We start from the raw sequence: 24,191 nt of genomic DNA, 5'->3' as shown, positions 1-24,191 counted from the left end.
AGCCATCAGCAAAAAGAATTCTGTGGTGTTTCTCTTTTGGAAAATGCAGCCCAGGAAACACAGTCAGCGGACAATGAAAAAGTATAAATCCTAAACATATTCCAAAGAACCAAATGGATCTTGCAATGTGCTATCAAGAGCATTCACAAACGTGTCTCTGGGGCAAGTCGTAAGGAGGACAGACAGGAGATCAGTGAGGAAGGGTCAAGCACATCAGCTTCAGAACAAAGAGTGGAATGGCCTGACATCTGAAATCTATGACTCTCAACTGCTCTTCTTTCTGCCTGAACTTAACCCTGTCCTTCTGACTGGACAGGAACGGGTCCTAAGATGACAAAGGAAAAGAAACCAGATCATGATATTTTAAAAGAGTGTAAAGAAACAATGTGAGCAAAAAAGTAAACGAGGCTGTGGAGTCAGTACCATATTTCTTCTGGATCAATAGCAAGATAATGGTTTGCAGCCAAAATATTGACATTATATACCATTAATCTGCTTATCTCAGGGATAAGAGAATTGTCTTTTATTGAATCTTCAGCTTTTCTTCTTGCATTTCAAGTATGAATGTGACAGATGCTCTCACTTGGGGTAGGGGTGCTCATGATTCCCATCCCACGTAAAGACCGTTCAATTCCAGCCTTGGACAAGGAGTCCTCGGCACACACATAGCCCCTGGATGTTGCCCGAGAGGACTGTCTGCCCTCTAAGGCAGTGGGTATGAAAAAAGGCTGAAGAAAGATGTCCATAGAAGAGTACCCTTGAGTTTGGTCAGCTGTTCCTACTCAAGGGTCTAGCTCAGCCTTCCTGCTCACTGTCAGCATTCCTCTCAGGGATGGAGAATACACCGAACACAGACTAAAGACTGAAATGCCTCGAAAGGCCAAGAACACAGGTGTCTGGTTCCCAAACAGGGCAACACAGCTGGACCTTGGCTCCTGGCATGCTGTGCTGTTTGGTAAGAGATGTCAAAAGGGCTGATGATCTTCAGCAATCTGGCCAGAAAAGCCATAGAAATAGGGTAAAGAGCAACGCTACCATAAAGAACTTGATGGGATTCAGGAGAACATTCAAAAGGCTCTTGGTCAAAAGGCATTTGCAATTTTGTGCTGGTTACACAAAACAAAGCAATTCCTTTTTGCAGGGAAGGGGCAGGTCACAGGTGCAGCACACAGGGTTCAGCCCACTGCCTCGATAAGGGGACAAGCTCAGGAAGATGGCAAGCAGAAGCACACATACCATCATCCTGCAAAGAGCCACACGACACCAAAGAAGGAAATCAAATTCCCACCCAGACTCAACTTGGAGTTGGTGGACTCTGAGGAAGGGCACGCCTCCTCTTTCCTCCATGGTGATGCTGCAGCTGCAGGCTGAAATGCGTTATTTATTAAAGTTTCAGTCCCTGCAGAAACGGCCCCATTTGATGCCTACGAGTGAAAACCAGTAGTTAGATTGGGGGCACTGGGCATTCACACAGCAGACGGATAACATCCGCCCCATGAACATGGAGCCTCCTGTCTTCACAAGGAAGAGGGGGTCCAACAGGGGAGGCACGTGGGAACCTATCAAGTTCAATTCCATGGTAACTACAGTCATTTTACTGTAAAAAAGGCAAAATGCTGCATACAATCAGTCCTATTTCCCGTTAATGGTGCATGCTGGCCCACAATGCTTCGTCTCCCCTCAGAAGTTCACCCCAGCTCCATTCCAGCACATGTGCACACACACAGACACAAGCACATAGGTGTGGCTCTCGTTCACCTGGTGCACCACATAATGGGAAGCCGTCTGGGCTAGAGGAAAATGAGCTTCCCATAGAAAAGATTCATGCTGTAATATAAGACATTTTTTTCTAAAGAGGAATAGTCTGCCAATTTCAATAATGATCTTCGGGGAAAAAAGATAAGGCACTGGACACATTTTCCCCCACTAGTGAGGAGAAAAATGTTTTCCTTTTTTTCCTGTAAAGAAATGCTACAAAATGTCACTGGGGAACATACCCAACTTTATAATATGCATCAATTTTAATAGTTAACCCCCATTCCCCCCTCAAAAAAGCCTAAGGAACAAAAGCACCCGTCCTTACAGGTGTGCAGACAGCACACGCTGGCATGGTGCACAGGACAAGCAGACCAGGGGCAGGTGAGTGGGTCGGCCAGGAGACAAAACATTAGCACATTTTAGACAACTGACCAAACAAGTTAATAAACCAAACCTTCTCTGCAGATTTCGGAAACAATCCGGCACCCGTCCCTGGCTCCCCACTCCTCTGACTCTGACCAATGCCTTTTCAAGCCCTGGTTATGGTCAGTAATACCTAGAGCCAGCTGCAGGGATTTGTCTTTTTTCAAAGCATTTTTAAAAAAGCTTTCCTTCCAAGGACAGTACAAAGGCTTTCAGTGTTCTAAGGCAGCAGCTCTGCACCCAGGGCCACAAAACACTGACCTGCTGAGTTCAGCCAAAAAGTCCCTAGGCAAGTAATCCTTCACTAATTTTGCAAATAATCATTTTTCAAAAAGTGAGAGTAAATGCAAGCTCTTCTCAATGATGGCACCCTCCTTGCAGGCTCACAGGCTTTGGGGAGCAGTGCTCTTCCAGTTGACTTGCTTGCTTAGCCCACTCAGGCCCACAGAGCCCCAAGATAAAGCGGGTGCTTTATCACCAGGCCTGCTCTACAAACCAGGAAGGTGAAGGGCTCAGGAGAGTGCCTGGGTCCCCATGAAGGCACTCAGGCCATGCCTCTCTGGTCTGGGCACTGTGCCAGTCTTGGGGTAACATAGGGTGTAAGGCCATCTTGGTCCTTAAGAAGTACAGTGTCAGGGTGGGGGCAAGAGGAAGCTGTAGAGGGGCAGGAACTTAACATAGTTTCTAGGGCTGTGGGGACTCTGTGAGGACCCCAACCCGGGTCTGAGTGCCTATCCACAGCCTGTCACTGGAGTGCATTAAGAGAAAGAACAAGTCTACGGTACGTGTTTGTAGCACTGGGCGTTATTTTGATTTAAGCCAGAGGTCATAAAATCGATTTTGGGGATCATGACCAGCTTATTAAAAACTGAAATCGAAAACAGAGTGTGTCATATAGAGTAAGGGTATATATTCCATAAAGCTTTTGTTTCAGCTATACATGTGTTTGAATGTGTGTGTACTAACTAGTTCTGATGGAAATCTTGTGAGTAGTGTTTTACAAGTTTGAAAATCATAACTTGTTCTAATCCTTAGGATAACCTCACGAAGCTGGTATTAGCTCTATTTTACAGGGAAGGAAACAGAGACTCAAGGAGGTTAAGCAACTTGACCAAAGTCACACAGCTAACAAATGGCCAAGCTTGGATTTGAAACCTACTCTACCACTTTGCAGCCGTCTTTTTTTTTTTTTTTTTTTTTTAGATTTATTTACTTTTAGAGAGAGAGTGCGTGTGTGTTTACATGTGTACACTAGTGGGGAGGGGGTCAGAGGGAGAGAATCTCAAGCAGACTGCACTGAGCACAAAACCCAACATGGAGCTCAATCTTACAACCCTAAGATCACGACCTGAGCTGAAACCAAGAGTTGGACGCTTAACCGACGGAGCCACCCCAGCACCCCAGAGCCCACATTTTTAAGCATGCACTATCATGGCACATGAGACACCAACTCCAGTTCAGGTCTTCCTTCTGCCACTTCCCAGGCATCAGCCTTGGTCAAACCACTTCTCCAGACATTGGTTTCCTTATTCACATGAAAAGGAATTCAGGCTTCTGGGTTCCTTCCAGTAATCTTTTCTTATTCTATACAGGGGCCTCCCTCCCAGCTCCAGCTCTAAACCCTGGCAATCACTAATCTATTCTCCATTCCAAAAATGTGAAATGAATGGGATCACACAAAGATATATAACCTTTGGATATCGGCTTTTTTCACTCAGCTGAATTACCTGCAGATTCATCCAGATTGTTGCATGTAAGGATAGTTTATTCCTTTTGTTGCTGAGGAGTGTTCCACTGTATGGATATACCATTTTGCTAGCCATTCACCTGCTGAAGCACATCTGGGAGGTTTCCAGTTTGGATCTATTATGAATAAAGCTGCTACAAAGATCTGTGGACAGGTTTTTGTTTCTTGAAAATAAACAGGTATTAACTGTGGGCTGAAGGGCGAGTACCTACTTAGTTTTGTCAGTTTTCTAGAGCGGCTGTACCAGATATGTTTTTAAAAGCTCCTTGCGTGGGTCTCACAGCCAGCCTGGGTAGAGAGCCACTCTGGGTCACCCATTTCCTAAAAGGATTTTGAAAAACTAAAAATACCCTTTTAATGTGACATCTCAAAGTTTTCCCTAGATTAACAGGTACAAAGAACACAACAGGTATTGTACAGGAGCTTCAGTTGGATCTCTGTTTTAACACCGATGTTGCAAATTTAGCTCATTCATTTCTGTGGATAATGTCTTCCTATTGTATGTCCTATCTAGTTGGCTAAGCCAATTATTAAACCTGTCAGATCACACTTTGCCAGGGGCAAAAAAAAATCTCATTTCCTTTTTCTAACTCACACATACATGTTAACATGCACCCAAAATGACTACACACACACTTCTAAATTCCAATCCTAAAATGAATGGATAGATGGATAGAGGGGGAGGAGCGGATCATGTGAGTCTGATGAGTTGCTTCTTGAATAAAAATCAACATCAGATCCTGTCCCCTTCAATATTTCTTACTGAAACTCCCATGCTTTGTTGTCTTGGGATTCCCCACCCAGAATTCTGGACTCCTGCCTCTTGTGGTATCAGAGAATGGTGATGTGCCACCATAACCAAGAGAAAATTTGGCAAGGGACATGTACAGAAGGGAAAAGTGTCTCCAGCGCAGATCCAATTCTCAGAAAGATCCATTTTAGGGACGAGGGGGCACACAAATAGAAGAGCTGAAACAGGGCTCTTGGAGCCCCCACCCCCGCCACCTTGGGTTCTTTACTCCTCCTGCTTGAAGGCTACTGCTGGACAATACTCCTGATCACCCTATGTCCCCACCCTGTCCTGTCCCCCAAGGCCTCAGGGACTAAGGTTCTGTCTTTACTTCCTCATCCCTGAAGCCTCCATCATCCTCCTGCTTCAGGGACAGTACCAGAATGTGTAGGATTCAGTCTCTCTTCTCAAAGCAGAGACTCTGGGCCCGGCAGCAGTGGTCCACACACCCCTGCCCACTTGTTCTTGCCCAGCAGCAAGAACCCTGGCCCTCCCCACTACCCAGCACCAGCACCTTTCAGGCCTCTTCTCCCTTGCAAAATGTGGATGTAAAAAAATCTTCCCTCCTCATTCTTGTTTTCTCCTTCTTTGTCCTGGGCCACACGTGCTGGAACAGAACTTGGCTAGGGCCACAGCGATACTCTGTCCCAATCTTCCTGTAAGTGGTTCATATGAGAAGCACACTCAAGAATCCTGCCTTCACCCGCCAAGAATGCCATCAAGATAACATTAGAAAGGGCACTACTATCTATGACAGTAGTACATATGCCCCAAAGACACGGAGGGCCTGAGAGCCAGCTGCACGGCCACGCTCTCGTGCTTCTGTTGTCTCTGACTGCTTTCAAACTCTGATGGCAGAGCTGAGTTAGTGGAACAGAGCCCATATGGGCTAAAGTCTAAAAGAATTTACCATATGGGCCTTTAACCCCCAATTCACGTTAAATCTGCATGGCTAAACCCCTTAGCAGATACTATTCTCTTTGATTTGGATCTTACCTTTCACAAAATTTTCTAAATGCTAATCATAGGCCATGAAGAGAAAGAACTTGAGCATTAAGCATTTATTAATCTACCAAATAAGGGAGGTAGAGAAAGAAAGCGCCTGTCTCCAGGACTGCAGCCTGTAGAATCTCACAAGAGATGCACATGATGTACCCTGGTATCTGCAGAATAAAGCAGGTATGTGCCCTGGGAAGGGGACAGATGAACTGCTCCAGAAGTTCAGAGAAGAACATGATCTGTTTACTCTCTGGTCAGGTGGGTATGTGAAAAGGTGGAGGGAGAAAGAACAGGGGGCAAGAGAAGACACTAGGTGGCAACTGGCAAGGCACTGAAGAAAGTCAAAAGAGGAATATGAGGACAGGTTCTTGGGAGATGTCCCATCAATTCTGAGACCTAAGGACCAAACAAGACTTAGCCAGTAAAGAGCTGGGAGGTGGGATGGGTTTCGGGAAAAGCAAAGAGAAGAAACAGATGACCAGGCTGCTTCAGAGTGCAGAACGAGGGCAGGGGTGGGGGATTGCAGAGTAGGGCAGGTTAGGAAGGGCTGGACACCCCCCCCACCCCCACCCCCATTGCTGGAAGCTGCCACAGGTCTTAGAACAGAGGAATGGAACTGGTCAGACTGGCTTCAGTGAAAGGCCTCAGCCATAGCAGGAAGAAAGTAGCAGATGGAAAAGCTGTCTTCCACACTGAGACCAGCAGGAAGATTCCTAAATCAGCAGGGTGCACCTCAGGGGCTGTTATGAAGTGTGCATGCCAAGCCTGAAGATCTAATAGTTCCAATGACCTGACCTGAAGCAGAGGACAGGGAGGGATGGCTCGTCCCAGGTCAGGGCACCAAGGCGGCAAGGGAAGCCGGGCTTGGACTCCTTCTTGCTGGGCTCCAAGCGGGCTCACGAACTGGCAGTGTGACAGTTCAAAACTGCCCTGGTCACAACTGACCCGGTCCCTTCCTACAAGAGCAACAAATCTTTTCCCTTATTTTACTTGTTTTTGTCCTCCTAGTCAGATACTGGTTTGCAAATCTCCATGTCCTGCAGACACCTGGAGGCTTCTGAGGGTTGTCTCTGGTTGAGTTATGAGTTGAGGCACTTTTAAACAGACTAATACCTCCAAAAGTTCTAGAGGACTGAGCTTTAACCCTCAAGAAGTTAAAGAACCTGGTTTCCCAGGGAAGTCAGAAAGTTGCTAACAAAGCGATCCGATGAACTTCTGTCAAAAAACCCAAGCCAAACCAAACAGAAACTGCAAAGCATTTAGAAATCTTTATTGCTCAGAAAAAAGTGCAGGAATTCCTGCCTGTTGTTTGTTTCTGCTTTTCCAAACCCTCATCTCACAGACAGCAGGACTGTGACCCCCAGGAAGCTGTCTGGTAACCATGAACATCACTGCCCTTGACAGGACCTATTTATTCACATGTTTATTTATCCAAGAGAAGAGGACTGGCCCAGTGACCTTATTACCCCTGGCAGAAGACAACCTCCGCCTGCCCCGGACCTGATCCATCACCTAGAGTTCTCTCTGAACTCAACAGCACATCTCTGATGGCACATCTCCCATGGCACAGGCAGAGACCAACTTGGAGAAAAACAACTTGCGTAATTCTGTTGTTGGGAAGGTGATCAACTGAAGAGGATTAGCTACCACACTGTCACATCTAATGTAAAAAGCCTGAGGGAAGCTTCTCGTTCTTTATGCACAGTCTGTTGTGTAAGATGGAGAGCTGGCCCCAAACAGAAAGGTTCTTTCTAAGTTCTTCCCTACTGTAACTAGGCTTCATATTTAGAAGGAAGAAATAGAGAAACCATGTTCATTTTCAGATTCTCAGGACTCAGTCCCTCAAAGGCAGCCATGGAAAAAAATTATAGTTCTCAAGACAGAGGTGAAAATGCACAACAGAATAATGATCAGGAGTTCCAAGTGAGTTTCTGGACTTACTCTTGACTCACTAGCTACATCTGCCTGCTCCTGAGGTCTCTTTATTGATAAACTCAGAGACTTTTACGAATTTCTTTCAAATAGGTGTACAGAGGACTAATGGGAGAAAAATGTCTGTCTGGTGCCAGTGGTTCCATTTGCAAATATCTAGGCACTTTTTTTTTTCCTAGGCGCTCTTTATGCAAAGGCCACAGTGGTTGCCTGTTCTGTGCGCACACAGGTTTTACACTTCCCGCCACGTGGGGGGTGCAAGCAGGGCGGGGAGTTGTGAAAGGTATTGATCATGATTTCTGGAAACAGTGGGCCAGAGGGACTGTCCATTACCGGGGCATGTGCTCAGAGCCAGACAATTTAAGTTTTATTTTTATATCGATGTTCCATAAGAGAAACCAAAGCATGATTGCCCTGAAAAGGTAAAAAGGTCACTCTGCATTACAGTTTTTCATGTCGGCAAAAATGCAGATAATGCAATCAGTCATATTTCCTCTAAGAAATCACTAACGCCAAATATAAAAAGATCACAGGAAAAAAAAAAAGATCACAGGGTACCATTTTGGAGTAGCAGTTTAAAAGGTCACCTTAGCTCCAATAGCCCTACAGTAGATTTTGTGTGTGTGCGTTCATAAACGGTTCCTTTAAGTAGACAAGAACTTTTACATCCAAATGAGCGCAGTCCCCTTAGTCTTCATGCTGTGACCCATAAATTATTCCAAAAAGGTTACCATATTTAAAAACAACGGCGATCTCCCCTTTTAGGATCCTCTTAGAAACTTGAGAAACCAGTCATGTCACTTTACATTTTTTTCTACATACATCAAAATATGCACTTTTTTTTTGGAAAAGGAAATTACATCGTATATACTGCGATACACTTTGATTTTTTTCCATTTAATACTATATCGCAGAAATATGTGCATACACCCATGGTTGGGTCCACATGCAGATGGCCAGAAGCACAGAAGATGCTGGCTCACCCACTGTTATGTATATTCAGGTACAAACTAGTACATTTCAGATTCCCCTTAACAGTCATACTTTACAGACACAAAATGTGATCAGAGATCCAAGTTCTCTGTACAAACACAACTGACAGATATACTCTTTGCCAAGAGTGCTGGTGACAGGCACTTCTAAGTGGGCTAAAATATAGACATAAACCAACAAAGTAAGTAACATACAAATGAATGAAAGACAGCGCTTCTAGAGAGAGCGTGTCCTAAGTGGGAGTGGTGAAAATCTCAGCAGACTGTAGAAAGGTCACCACCCCCATCCCTATAAGGTCAGGATACGGCCACAGCTTCCTCAGGGCCATGAACCACATCTCAGCTTTTCTTTGGAGAAAAGTGGGAACTTCGATTTCCACATGGGTGTTTGAAGAACGGAGGGCTAAAATCAAACAAAATCCTCAAATAAGTCAAATTACTTTCAAGCTGACGCGCAAAAGGCCAAGCAAGTCTTTTACCTTAGAGCCCAGCTGAAAACATTCCTGTATTATCAAGGCAAATAAGAACTCAAATGCTGGAGAACTGCGGGAGGAAAATCTTCCCCCATATGTCCCCTCAACTGTTTCTCTTCAGAAAAACACTAGGGAGAGCTGTTAAGGAAATGGCTGACACCAACTCCAACAACTTAACTGGCAGGTTCACTACCATCTGAAAGGCAAAGATATTTATTGCAACTTACCTCCATCATCCAAGGGCCGTTTCTGTACACCGTATCCATACACAGAGGGGTCCACTAGAGGTGTGGAATTATTCAAGTGAGGAACTGAATCAATTTTAGCAGCAATCTACAGAGAGAATCAGATTTAAATACTCAGTAACAAATCCTGGCTCCATGTGAGGGAGAAAGATGAGAGAGTCCTTTTAAAAGGCCTTGATCCCATTTCTCCCCCTGACCTAGATTAATGTAAGGCACTGTCACCAAGGGAACATACAATTTTCACTGCTAACTGAATTTGCTTCCGGCCTGAACAAAAATGTCTTTAAAAATAAGATACTTCCAAATATTTGTTTTTTACAAATTAGTATTTTTAAGTCATCATTTAAAATACAGAAAAAAAAAAAAGCAGGCCAACAAATGACGAACTTTGTTCAAAAGATTTTATCACAGGATCCCCTAAGAAACAAGCTCCCCAACACTCTTTAAAAGGATGTGTTTGCTCAAACATGATGACTTGTTAGGAAGACATCCATCCCGTAACTTCAATGCCTATGAAGTGATGATGTCATCTATGGAGATCTAAAATAGTGAGCTGCTCCTCATTAGAAGCATCCAAACAGTAGGGAGATGACCGTCTGTCCAGACTACTTCAGGATTCCTGCACTGGGGAAAGTGAGATAACCTCTGAGAGCTATTTCAAATTTTAATGTTTATCAGTTAAAAATTATCACATAGCTATTGCAGCATTTTTCTCCAGAAACAAAGGCTATGTGGAAATTATTTATCTACTTTGTTCTCACTGGAGAATTAAATGTGATCTTCATGATAAATCAACTCTTTCATTTAATCAAAAGAATGTTTACAGCCACTGCTCTTGATGTTAGTCCCTAAGTTAAGCTTAATATGTAGGGGTGGGTTAATATATGCAGATAGAAGTGCTGTCCCACAGAGCTGAGTCTTCAGTGGTAGTTCTGCTGAGCTTGTCCAAATGTGCCTAGAAGTCTGAGACCTTCTGAGACCAACATAAATGGTCTTAAACAACAACTAACCAAAGACAATCATGACATTGAAACCCCAAAGCAGGACTTAAAACGTCAGGGATCCGTGGTGAGGTCTCTCCCTCCAGCTTATTAGTTCTGTGGTGTTGGGCAAGCCCTCTCTCCCCTCTGCATGAGATCTTCTGGGTTCTCCATCACCTGCTGCAGAGTTTGGGGAAAGTGAACAACATAACTCTCAACACAAAGGAGCTTTGTATACTAGAAAGCACCTCACAAAATAAAACAAGGCAACTCATCCAACCAGTGTTAAGTGCCTACTACATGCTGGGCTCTGTTGTAGGCACTGGGGTTCCTGTGGTGAACAAGCATAACCAGGACCCAGGGCACCTGAGTGGCTCGGTTGGTTAAGTGTCTGACTCTTGATTTCAGCTCAGGTCATGATCATGATCTCAGGGTTATGAGATCTGAGCCCTGTATCAGGCTCTGCGCTGGGTGTGGAGCTTAAGATTCTCTCTCTCCCCCTGCCAGTCCCCTACTCCTTCTCTCTCTCTAAAACAAAAAAACAAACAAAAACCCCCAAACCACAGTAATAACCAGGCCCTACTCTCTGAGTCAGCAATCAGTAGGGAGTAGCAGGTACACAGCTAGCCAATAACAGACAATTTCAGGTGGTGAAAAGCATTATGTTAATAAAAGAAGATAATGACATCAAGCCCTTCGGAGAGCTACTTGAAACAGAGTGATAAAAAAAAAAAAAAAAAAGAAGAAAAGAAAAAGAAAAAAAAAGAAACAGGGTGATCAGGGAAGGTCACTGGGATCACATTAGGTCATATGATCTAAGACCTAACAGATGAGGAGCTAGCTATACAAAAATCTGAGGAAGAGCATTCCAGGCAAAGGGAACAGCCTAACAAAGGCCCTGAGGCAGAAGCCAGCCTGGTAGGTATGAGCCCAGAGGAGAGAAGTCAATGGCACTCAGGGAACTAGATGTGTTCCAGGACATAGGTGCCCTAGGACTCTAGGTCACGGTAAGGACTTGGATTTTATAGGAAGCAACTTAAAGGCATACTAGGGGAAGTAACATGTTGGCTTATGTTTTCAAAATATCCCCTTGACGAGGAAAATAGATTCTAAAGAGACAAGAGTAGGAAGACCACTTAGGAGATATTCTAGGTCAGGGGTCAGCAAATTATGGCTGGTGAACCTCTTGCTTTTATAAACAGTTTCATTAGAGTACAGCTACACATATTTTTTGGTTGAGAAACTGTCAAACCATATGGTGTACAATGCCTATACATGTCATTTATTACAGAGGCCTTTAAAGTCTGCCCATCCCTGTCCAGGCTAGCGAAGATGGTACCCTGGATAGTTGCTTAAAAATATTAGTAGTAAAAAATTAAAATACTAAGATTGCTGGTAGAAACCCAACCTTTTATATCCAAGAGGCCACTTGCTCTAAAACAAAATACTGTATGAGTCTGCCTAACACCATTCTGCTGCTGATTTGTAATCTTACTTTCCATATTTGTTTTGGATGTTTGTGGCGGTTGGCCACTTACTTAAGACACAAAAGTTACCTTTAAGGACCTAGCTGGAAAAGTACGTAGATTAAAAGGTAAGAACACTGCCGTGGCTTGCGTCCCACGGGGACTCTTTCATCTGCCACAATAAACTGAGTGGTAAATAACTGATGTGGGGGTTTTCAGAATAACTGGCTCAGTTACTTCTAAACATGGCCCCAAATGTTCCCAGCAGATGGTGAAGATGACCCCAAAGTACAAAGAAAGGAGTATAAGGGCTTGTGACTATCAGTGGACTTCCCCAACAGCATGCACATCAAGTCACTCAGAAACACTGAACCCCAAAACATCAACTCAACAACATTAGGAGTTGCCTGCTTCTTTCCGATCTCTCTTCGCTTCCAGCTTTTTCCTTGCTTCCAAAGTAATCAGAATGTTATTCCTAAGTCTTTGGCCTTCTTTAGAGTTTACACAGTATGTTCTGCATGTTGCTAAAATGTCATTTTTTTCCCAAAGCTGATACACTAAAAATGTTACAATAGTTTCCTGTTCCTGAATTTGATTAAAGGCTGAGGCTTTCAAGATTTGTTCTTAAGTCATATTTACTTCAGTTATCTGTAATTTGGGAAATTTCCATGAAGAGAAAAGCAGTACACACTAGTTGATTAAGAGGTGTAGCTCTGAAGTTGTCAGACTACATTTGAACCCTGGCTAAACAAATGTTAAATAGTTTAACAATATACAATTATATTGTAATTAACATGGATAGTACATTGTACATATAACGATATTCTGTAAAGAAACAATGTATTCTTTCATTATACAAATGCAACCTTATCTATTTTTCAGATAGGCTCCACACTGTGGAGCCCAATGCGGGGGCTTGACAAACTCACAATCTTGAGATCCAGATCTGAGCTGAGATCAAGAGTCAGATCCTTAGCTGACTGAGTCACCTAGGTTCCCCCAGCCTTGTTTTAAGAAATGATTGTAGAAGTCTACAAAAATAATGAGTTAAAATTTAGTGATTGTTTACTGTGCGAAGAGCATTTTATTTATTTAACAGTTAAAAGACTTTTTAGGGCAGCCCGGGTGGCTCAGCGGTTTAGCACTGCCTTCAGCCCAGGGCCTGATCCTGGAGACCCAGGATTGAGTCCCACATCAGGCTCCCTGCATGGAGCCTGCTGCTCCCTCTGCCTGTGTCTCTGCCTCTGTGTGTGTGTGTCTCGTGAATAAATAAAATCTAAAAAAAAAAAAAGACTTTTTATTTATTTTTATTTTTTATTTATGAGAGACAGAGAGGCAAAGATAGGTAGAGGAACAAGCAGGCTCCCTATAGGGAGCCTGATGTGGGACTTGACCCTAGGACTCTGGGATCATACCCTGAACTAAGGGCAGGTGCTTAACCACTGAGCCACCCAGGCACCCCCAGTTACTTTTTTTAAAAAAGATATTTGAGAGAGAGCACACATGGGCGTGCACACAAGTAGGGGGAGCAGCAGAGGGAGAGGGAGCAGACTCCCCACTGAGCAGGGAACAGGATGTTGGGCTCAGGGACCTATCCCAGGACCCTGGGATCATGACCTGAGCCAAAAGCAGCCGCTTAACTGAGTCACTCAGGCACCCCTCAAAGAGCATTTTAAATATGCTATCTTATCTATTCCTTACAATGATCCTCTAGGAGGTTGGTATTATTTCCATCTTCAGACAAGGAAAAGCAGGGTTCAGAGCAGCTGAGTGCCCTGTACATAGTTACACATCTCCTAAGTGGCAGGAGCCCTATTTAAGCCCAGCCTGCCCAGTTCTAGCCTATGCTATTATCCACAGCACTATGCATCTCCCTTCTTCCACTTAATACTCTATTTAAACATATCTCATTTCTCCAGGACTTAAAACCTAATGATTTCCAGGGCATAGAGCTCAAGCAATTCCTCATATCGTAACTGATCACTCTGAGGGTAGATGCACAAGGGAAGTGAGGTACATTCTCAGCTATTAATGGTGTAGGCCAGAAAACAATGCGTTGTCACTGAAGCCAGGATAGTCCAACAAAACCAAGGCCATTTGGATCCTTACCTTGAGGGGACTTTGCTACTGATTCTTTTACTACTCAATTCCCTTCCCCCCCCTTTTTTTTGGGTGGGGGGGGAAGCCAGGAGGAAAATCAGTTATCTTACTACCTGTGCTATTTTAGGCACCATAATTGATGAACTATAAATCAGCATTGCAGACATTTGACCTCGACTCTGAATAGTTGGTGGAAACAAGGGGGAGGTGATCACTGAACCAGGATTCAGTCAAGGGTCCTGGTTTTCCAGCCAGCTCTTCCGGTCTATGACCTTGGGCAAGACCTTCAATGGCCTTGCTCCTTGGGGTACTCACCTATAAAACGCAGGGACAGACTAAACCAGTGTTTTCCAAGGAAAAATATGCAGGCATTTTTGGGAGGTGCATGGATAAATCTTTTTATGGTTATGTATATATTACATGTTTTTTACATTTATTTAAACTTTTATGTACATGTATATAATGTTTTTTAGTTACCTTCTACGCATCGCAGTTTTTCACTTACAATAGTGATTTAGTTTCCTTTTATTTATTTTTATTTTTTAAAAAAGATTTTATTTATTCATGGAGACAGAGAGAGAGGGAGGCAGAGACACAGAGGGAAAAGCAGGCTCCATGCAGGGAGCCCGACATGGGACTCGATCCCGTATCCAGGATCACACCCTGGGCTGAAGGCGGAGCTAAACCGCTAAGCCACTGGGGCTGCCCAATTTAGTTTCCTTTTTAAAAATATTTCAAATAAATCTAAATTTTAAAAAGATTTAGTAAGTAAATAAATGCTGAGGATTCAATGATATGGTAAAAATCATAAAAGCGGTACACAAATCATTAAACATAGTAATTATTTCCAGTGCACATTTTTGCAACTAAAATTCTCTGATAAGTTGCATAATCGAAACAGTTCACCTTGTAAATCCGAAGAGGAAGCTCTAAGTATCTTCATGACTCTACATTTATTAAAACATTATACTGAATAGAAACAGGTAAAGCCATCTGAATGCTAAGTCATCCACATACCATGTCCATACTATTAAACATAGCTACTATTGATTCTCATGGATCCAAGAAGCAGAAGTGAAGGCTCACACCACCTAGGGAGCAGGAACCTAACTTGCTTCACAGTCACCTGAGTGACCCTGCCTAGGCCCTGGAGAACACACGGGCTGGATGGAAAGTCTCTGCTGCCCACAGCAGGAAGATACAGTAATGTCACTCGAGCAGTTGAGCCCAGGGGCTGAGATGAAGTCCCAGACGGCAGTTCCTGGAGTCATGGTACACAGGAAGGAGCAAGTTCTGCTTCCCTTTATCTAAGAGGTCACAATGAGGACAGCAGTGTATCAGACTTACTGCACACTTGCTAAATGCCTGATGGCGTCCTCTGTTCATCTCCACAGCGACCTTATAAAGTATCTACTCTTCTCAGTGGGGGACTGGGAGCCCATCTGCCTGGAATTGTATCCATGGGGATAAATAAGACAACAATGTAAAGCACCCAGAATAATACTGGGCACATGGTAAGAAATAAGAACTGTTGGCTATTTCAATCTTTTATTGGATAATAATAATAATAATAATAATAATAATAATAATAATAATAATACAGAAGAGTACACAGATCATAAGTTTACAGCTCACTGAATGTCCCCACACTAAAATACTTGTATAACCAGCATCAAGATCAGGACACAGAACATTAGTGGGGCCCCAAAGTCTGCTTTGTAACCCCTTTAATCACTACCTACCCCACCTCCCAAGGGGAACCTAACTTCTAATATTAGCTATTAAAAAAAATCATTACAACCACCAATGACCTCCATTTTCCAGATGAAGAAACTAAGGCTTAAAGAAGTTAGAGAACTTGCCCAATTGCTAAGCTAGTTAAGTGGCAGAAGCAGAACATGAACTCACATGGGCTGAATCCAAAGTCTTTTTTTTTTTTTAATAAGATTTTTATTTTATTTGAGAGAGAGAGAGAGAGATAGTGAGAGAGAACATGAGCAGGGGTAGGGGTATAGGGAGAGGGAGAAGCAGGCTCCCTGCTGAACAGGGAGCCCAATGTGGGGCTTGATCCCAAGCCACTGAGGTCATGGTCTTAGCCGAAGGCAGATGCTTAACTGACAGGGCCACCCTAGGCACCTTGAATCCAAAGTCTTAATAAGCACTTCACTGTACAGTAGCTGCCCCCCACCCCCATCCATGGGGGATACATCCCAAGACTCTGGACACCTGAAACCACGGATGGTACCCTATGTGTATCATGTTTTTTCCTATATATACGTGCCTATGATAAAGTCTAACTTACAAATTAGGTACAGTAAGAGATTAAGAATTAAAAAAACAATATAACAATACACCATAAAAAATGTTATGTGAATGTGGTGTCTCTATCAAGATGTACTGCACTTGCTCTTCTTGTGATGATGTGAGATGAGTGACAGAGAGGCTGTGAAGTACTGTTAGGCTACTATTGACCTTCTGACTATGTCAGGAGGAGATCGACTGCGATTGACCATGGGTAACTGAAAACCTGGAAAGCAAAACCACAGATTGGGGGGGGGGGGAACTACTGTACTACCCCCTGGGGATTTTGTGACCATCAAATGAGAGAACATATATGGACTCTTTGCTTGGCATCCAGTGCAACAGGGGCTCAATGAATGCCAGCTATTGTTGTCATTAGAGATGGGGCCCCAGCTGATCCTGCCCTATTTACTGGCATTAACCAAAACAAGGAATTCTACATGCCAATCAAATAAGGCACAGTTCTTCACAGTAGCTTTTCAGGACAGCTTCATGCCACCCACATTTGGGGAGAGTTAAATATTCCCTTCTCCGTGTTGGCAAAGCACTTTATAAACTACCACTAAATTAGAAATAAAGAGTTGGTGGTCAACTTGCATGTTACTGACAAGGGGTTATTGGGATTATTTTCTTTTTTTTTTTTTTTTTTTGGGGGGGGATTAGTTTCTGATGGGACTAGCACGTCACTAAAACAGGCCTTTTGATATATTAAATTTTTTTAAAAAGCAAAACAGAAGTTTAGATTTTAATCCTGTTATAGGGTTTTTCTGAGTCTTCGTTTTTACAGAATCACCGTTTGCTTTGGCTGTCTCCTTCATATCTCTGCTCTATGAGGACATGCATGGGGACAGCCCTGGAGTCAGAACACTTGTCATTTTGTATCCTGGTGTCTATTCTGAGTGTGAGATGCTCCTTTCCATTGTTAAGATTCTCGAGGTGTTACTTTTTCTTTTATAATAAAAAGCAAACCCCATCTTCATCCCTAAAAAAATAAAATAAAATAATAAACTACCACTAAATAATGTATCCCACCGAAAAAGTCATTGGTTATACTGTCTCCCCACTATAGGGAGGTCTCCAAATGGCTGACCTGTCTCAATCCTCAGTACCATGAAGACAAAGGTTTTATAACTGGGAACTCCAGGGCTTAGCTTTAGAGATTTCATGAACCTCTTGAAATTTACAAAACTATTTAAATATTCCTGAGGTGAGAGTCAAAGTTTTAAGAGTTTAAAAAAGGTCCATGTTCTCGGAAGTTAAAATGCAACTTCCCTAATGCAAAGCAAAGTGGTACTCCTTAAAGGTCTACTAAATTTAAAGTGGATCTAGAGAAGCCCATCTGAAGGAAAAATACTAAGATGACCAGCTGAAGCTCTAAGATGAAATGCTGCTCCAGCTGGGACCTCCACCAGGGGCCCCAAAGATGACATGTCCACTTGTTTTCTATCCTACATCCCAGCTAATTCCACCAGCACAACCTAGATCCTTTGTTCAGATTCTGATGCCTCAGAGATGGAAAGTTATCCAGCTATCTTTGTGAAGGAACCAAGTCCTTAGAATGCAGAAAATGGAGGTCCAAGAACAACTGTATATATTAACTATTTATGTGCCTCTGAGAAAATGGCTTTATTTCCCTTTGGCTCATCATTTTCAAATATAAAATGAGAATTATAACCATTGTCCTATTTCACCTGGATGTTATGAGGATGAATCCCACGATACGATGAAACCAGTTGCAAACCTGTCTTGTCTTCGAGCTTGCCCAGCATCCAGGCAGGAGGCCCTGGAGTCAGCAGATCTTCAAATAACGGCAGGCAATCTGAATCAAATCACTACTTCTATTAACACTATTCGGTCTCGCAAGTGATTTATCAGCTGGTATGAGCATAAAAGTATAGTTTATGCCTCCAAAAGAAGTACTGGCATTCTTTCCCAAGTGTCTTTATAACAAAACTCCAAAACATTTTCGAGGGGAGATTCTTTAACTGAGTAAAAGGATTACACAGAAAAGCTGAGGAGAGGGGAGTTCGAACAGATGCCTGATATAACAGAAAGCAAAAGAACCAATATGATGTGGCCAATTTTTCCCCTAGATCCAGCTAGGTAACAGCTAGGAATGTTTGAGGGCTCAAAGGAACTATTGAGATTATCTAGCTCAGAATTTCCTGAAATGTGATCTGTAGACTGTGACTTGGTTTTATGAAAAGACAGTATGAAGTTACATAACCTCAGGATATTTACAACACACATCCCAAACTCCTGTAGGACTAAATACACACAAGCATGTTAAAGGTTCTGAGAAGTCCTGCATTAAAGAAGCCAATTCTTCTTGACCCTGAAATCCCCAAACATATCTGTCCATGACCCCTTTTCCATGGAAGATCCAGGAAAACCCATAGATCAAAGTGTTGGGAATGGCCCACCCAGCCCAAGGTCAGAGAGCTACTTGTAGGAGATTCAGGTCTCCTAAATCTCACTACACCATTCTTTTAAAAAAAAAAAAAAATTTTTTTTTTAGATTCATTTATTTATGATAGACATAGAGAGAGAGAGAGAGAGAGGCAGGGACACGGGAGGAGGGAGAAGCAGGCTCCATGCTGGAAGCCCGACGCAGGACTCGATCCCAGGACTCCAGGACTGCGCCCTGGGCCAAAGGCAGGCACCAAACCGCTGAGCCACCCAGGGATCCCTCACTACACCATTCTTACCCATTAGAAATTTCAAATAAAAACCAGAGATGATGGACTAACAATTTGGAAAAGGATGAAGTGGAAAAATAGGCATCCCAATGGCTCCTGCCAAGTACTACCATTCCAGAAGGTGGGAGCAATGTGGCCAGATATTTTCTGGAGAAACTAGGGATCTCAATTTTCATGTGAAATCATTCTAGTTTCTAAGTACTGGCACTGTGTAGGTAAAAAAAAAAAAAAAAAAAAAAAAAAGCATGTCTGCAGGCCCACTGTGAGTCTTCTCTAGCCCACGGGCCACCAATTTGGAACTCTGGCTTAGGCAAATTGGTATCTACAGAATAAACAGGACTTTAGAGGAAACCAAAGTCTGATACTACATATGGGCTATCAGGTATTAAAGAAAGATGAAATCTCCCATGAAAATGAGGAAAACCTGAGAAACATACAGTGGAACATACTGTGCATTTACTGTCTACTTTTCAATACTACATAGGAAGTTCAGCACTCCTATGAAAGTGGTCAGTCACATCACCAAATCCCTTTAATAAGGACTTGCTCTCTACAGGGCACTCTACTGGGTCCTAACAAAGAAAAGCTACAGGAGCAGACCAGAGATCTCCTGCAAATATTGGTTTTCTTTGAGTGTCTGAGAAAGCAAAAATGAATGTACCTTCATAAGTTAGTCCCTCCCAAAATGACTTGAGCTACTCAAACTGGGCGGGCAGGAGATAATCTCCGTGGCATACAGCTGAAACCAATGGAGCTGTCAGCACACTTGCCATGAGTCAGAAGCATCATGTATTAAGGAAGCAAAGGCAGTCTCTCTCAGGGAGTGAACAAGAGCCAATGAACAAAGGCTTTTTCTTTTAATGGTGGATGCACATTCTCATAAAGGCAATTTTTTGTGTGTACACAGCACACATGCCAAATCATCCATTGCTTAGGCTCAGAGTATGAGACGGCAGTACTAGGGGCATTCACGGAGCAGCAAGGAAATTCTGACACACCAGCCAATGAACATTTCTCAAAAAAAAGAGCTGGTAAAGAATAGCTTCTGGGCCTACAGAACTGTCAAAAGGTTATTTCCTATTGATTCTATAGGGGCTTGGTCACAATCATTTGGGTGCTGAGCCACCACGATGCCCAACTCCAACAGCACCGATTACATTCTAACTATTTATGTGAACAGAATCCCCTGGAGTTGTTCAACGCAGAGGCACTGACTAGGTCCAGATCAAAACAGGGGCTTAAAGTCCTGAAAAGTGTTAGCAGTTAGGCAAGAGAACTTCTATTTAGGTGATGACTTGCAGACAGCTGGTCCAACCTGGGGAAAGCTACTAGGCGCACATAACACACTGTGGTGTTACACTGTCAACATGTAAATGCGCACACTACATGACAGATGCTACTGACCCACCGACAGCAGGCTTTCCGGGAACATTTTTGTTTTTAGAAAAAAAAAAAAATCAAACCAAACAGAACAGAGTTGTATCTACTTATCCATAATTTCTGTGAAGTCCTCTGGTAACCTAGACAGCGTAAAAGTGTGTGGGTACAGAACAGGATGACCTCGCCTGTTCTGGCTTTGAGTCCACATCTTACCCTTAATAGGATCCTGCTCTCTCTAAATGAGGAGTTTAGAGCTGACCCACCAATGACTTGGAGAACTGAACATGTTTTAATACCTAGCAGTCTTAGATCCTCATCAATGGGACTGAATCAGACCACACTTCTACATTCGTATACTTCCCTACAGGATGGTTGTATTATTTGCTTGTGCCAAGCACTATTAACTCACTGAACTTCATGCTACTAGGGAAAATTTTAAATTTTACATGACATCTTCATTGACTCCCTTTTGATCTAGGAATACCATGCTCCGAGTGAACTAATAATAACAACTGGCTCTTTTCTTGGAAAGAGTCCAAAAGATATGCAGGAAACTTCAAGATGCCAGACAAGAAGCTTAGTGGATTAGGTACTGGGCTCCACATACCAGACTTAATAGAAACTGCAGGTTCAAATCCCAGCAGGGTCAATTTGGACTCTGTTGTGATCTTCCAGATAAACTGAGCACAAGACAGCTTACTGCTCCCTGACACTCTTGAGGGTTTTCTAGACCACTGCTGGTGCTTGTGAGGTAACGTAAGGGAGGTGGTGGTGGGGAAGCTTTGCAATCACTGAAATATAGAAATACCTTGTCTTTTATTTCCAGTTACTGTAGAGAAAAAAAGCACATTTCTGCAACATGCTGTGTATACAGTGAAGTAGAAACTTTATCATCCAGATGCCCCAATAATAGGAGACCCTTTGAGGTGAGCTCTATTATAAAGCATACAACAGTTTCAATTTCTAATATCCCATTCTTGCCCAATGTGAATCTATAAATAAACCTAAAATTACCCACAAACCTGTTTTTTTTTTTCTTTAGTTTTTAAAGGCCATCAAATCCTTGGAGATAGTATCGACCTCCAGCTGTTAATATTCAGAAGTAATACACTTACAGCACTGTCTCCATTGGGCTTATTACTGCTCCAGTCAATGGTGCATTTCAGAGCTGGGAACATTTCCAATGAAGTTTTCTTTGCTAGTAGTAAACACCACTGCTTCAACAATCCACATTAGGTCAGCATTTAACAGAGGGTCTCCCTCCCTCTTGAGCAGGTTGTCCAAGAATATGAGTTCAACCACTGGCTCAAGAGAAACAGAAAGTCTTCTCAATAGTTCAAAATTCATTTTATGTTCAACTACAGGCCTTCTGCAAACTGAGGATCTGAGCTCTTTAGGATAGTGACTATAATTCTTCCTGGATAGAGAAGGCCAACAGGTGATTGTCACATATCAGCACAAAGCGAAAGCCATTACATATTAGTAGCCAGTGAGAAACAAGGTTCAGGACCCTGTACTGTAGAGGAGAGTAGTGAAACACGCCGGCAAGCAGAGTGGTAGAAGGGGAGCTGGATGGCATGTTCATCCATTACAGCCACTGGTTAGCTCTGAAGTCTAAGTAAGATGGATACTCACTACTGTACTGGTTGACGCCTAGGCAGTAAGTTACAAGTCATCAGATAAAATTTTAGGTGGAACCACAGGTTTGGAAAGTTCTGGGATCCAATATAATGTCTATAGGAGCATCAGTATTAAAATGAAAAGTCAGTATCTGGGAAACAGGTAGGGTTCCCTCCCCTGGAATACTGGAAAGAGATGTAAAGACCATATCTTCAAGCGACCAAGTGGAGACCTTCTTCTAATACAATGAGTCCTGTGGCTTTCTGTTAGGAATCAAGCAGTAATTAGTTATGGCCCAACTTTTAAAGTGTCAGTTAGTACGCCTACAATTAAATAGGGAGAGATGATGAATATAAGATACTCAGCAGAAAAGGTTTTAAGTGTCAGAGCTAACTCGTAAGTTTTATACACAATACAAGGGCATGTTCTGCTCTAAGCACCATGCCAGAAGCCAGAGTATTTCTGGCAGGTCCAGGGAAGCCTGCAACCCCCGAAAAACCCAACTTATTTAACTCTGGCAAAATGCACGACACTGTCAGATGGTAAAGTTTCACCGTGAGGATGAGTCCATATCACCTTCTCCCCGAGGGAGGAAACTATTGCCTGTAAGGGATTTCTACATCTTGTGGACCACCCATACCTATTTAACATCTTCCTCTTCCCCTTCTCCAAAAGTAACTTCAAAACTAAAATACCCTCGAATTCCTTTCACTCCACCCTCCAAATACAGGAAGTCCAAAGACGATGTTTTCCAAGTTTTAATAGCTACAGGGCCTGGGACGGCCACTTTCTGTCTATAGTCGGGTCATCCCCGTGCGCTTCCCAGTGCCCACCCCTCGTGAAGCTCGGAAGCCCACGCTGGTTGCCCTGCAGGTCCAGCCCCGGCGCCGGGCCGAGCGACCCGGGCAAACCCTTCCCCAGCGGCTGCACCTAGGAGAGCCGCTCGACAGGCTGGGCCTGGGCCTCGCGGTGGCGCCTCATCCCTCCGCTCCTCCCGGCTCCAGGAGCCCCAAGAAAAGGCCAAGCCCGGCTGAGGCGTCAGCCCAGGCTGCCTCCCGCCCCCAGGCCCGACCCCCTCCTTCCCATCGGGCCCGGCCCAGCCCCGCCTCGGGGTCCCGTGCTCCCGCCAGCCGGCCGCGCCCGTACCTGCCGGACCCGGTGCAGGGCGTCCACGAAGCCCTCGGCTTTCATCCCCACCGGAGCGCTCTGCCCCTGCACCAGCTCCGCCATTACCGCCCCCGCCGCCGCCGCCGCCGCCGCTCGGCTCCCCAGTCCGGCCTCCAGCTCCGCTTGGGGACCCGTAGCCGGAAAGGGAAAGTCGCCCCACTTCCGGCGGAAGGGAAGCCGGGACGCTCGACGCTAGAGGAGCCGCGTCTGTGGGGCGGGGTCAGGGCACGTGATCGCGGTCCCGCCGGAAGTGGGGGCGGGGCCGCGGGGCGTGGGCGTGTCTAGCGCGGGAGGCGCTGTCCCGCCTCCAGGAACAGGTAGGTGTTCCCTGACCACGTCTGGGTCAGGCCCGTCGATGGTGTCATGGTGTCGTGACAGGCGCTGGAGACTCGGATGTGGCCCGAGGTGTCCAGCCGTCGGCTGTTGGGACACCCAGGGAGGAGTGACGTGGTTTTCCCAAGACGGCACCCAAGCAGTCCTGGTTCACCAGAAACCAGACCCCGGCAGCCCCTCCCAGGAATGGCCGTTGGTTTGGAATATTGGGATTGAGCTCTTTGAAATGGCACCGTGAGGGCCGAAGGAGGCCGGAGGGCAAGGGGTAGCACCACAAAATGTCAGTTTCCCCAACTTTGCAGAGAGTGCTGGGCCAGAGCCCCTCAGATTGCACAGAGGATGAGGACGGATGAAGTCATACCCGGGGCTGCCTGGAGACACAGCTCTGGAAGGATGCTCCCGACCGACCGACCGACCGACCGATAGCCAGCATGGTGTCCTCTTACACATTCCTTCTCAATGTTTGTAAAACTCAAGGATATGCATCAACCTTCAGGAATGGGAATGATTCTACTGACCCAATGTCGTGATGCTTGTGTTTTGAATATTTTTTTTTTTTAGATCTGAGCTGAGTATATTAATTAATCCAAATTCTAGCTGGCTCTCCCTCTGAGTATAAATAGTGAAAACAGAGTTATTGGCCCAAACTTGAAGGCGTGTTCCAAAGTCCACAGACTGCCTAAGTAGGAAGACAAGGTTCTGATTCTCCCTCTCTTGCTAGTTGAATAACTTGGGGCAGCTCACTTATTTCTGAAGGCACAGAAGAGGAACGGGACCCACACTCAG

At 44.2% G+C, this 24,191-nt stretch overlaps 1 protein-coding gene across 7 annotated transcripts in view; it reads right to left on the bottom strand.

Moving 5' to 3' along the window:
• FUBP3 (far upstream element binding protein 3) overlaps positions 1-23,232 on the bottom strand; it is a 53,413-nt gene extending 30,181 nt beyond the window's left edge. For 3 of the 7 annotated variants that reach the window (XM_072778341.1, XM_072778345.1, XM_072778342.1), the window contains exons 1-2: positions 23,052-23,232; positions 9,342-9,447 (exon numbers count right to left, since the gene is read on the bottom strand). In XM_072778341.1, the coding sequence (XP_072634442.1) occupies positions 9,342-9,447; positions 23,052-23,135 (190 nt within the window). In that variant the 5' untranslated portion in view covers positions 23,136-23,232. Of the gene's footprint in view, positions 1-9,341; positions 9,448-10,369; positions 10,520-21,400; positions 21,587-23,051 lie in introns of all 7 variants that reach the window. The other 4 variants (XM_072778344.1, XM_072778343.1, XM_072778348.1 and 1 more) reach the window with 4 other exon arrangements.
• Between the last annotated feature and the right edge of the window lie 959 nt (positions 23,233-24,191).

Source organism: Canis lupus, chromosome 16 (genome assembly GCF_048164855.1).
Source record: "Canis lupus baileyi chromosome 16, mCanLup2.hap1, whole genome shotgun sequence".
Classification (NCBI taxonomy): domain Eukaryota; kingdom Metazoa; phylum Chordata; class Mammalia; order Carnivora; family Canidae; genus Canis; species Canis lupus.
Note: the sequence above shows the minus strand (reverse complement) of the source record. Positions and strands in the feature narration are given on the sequence as shown.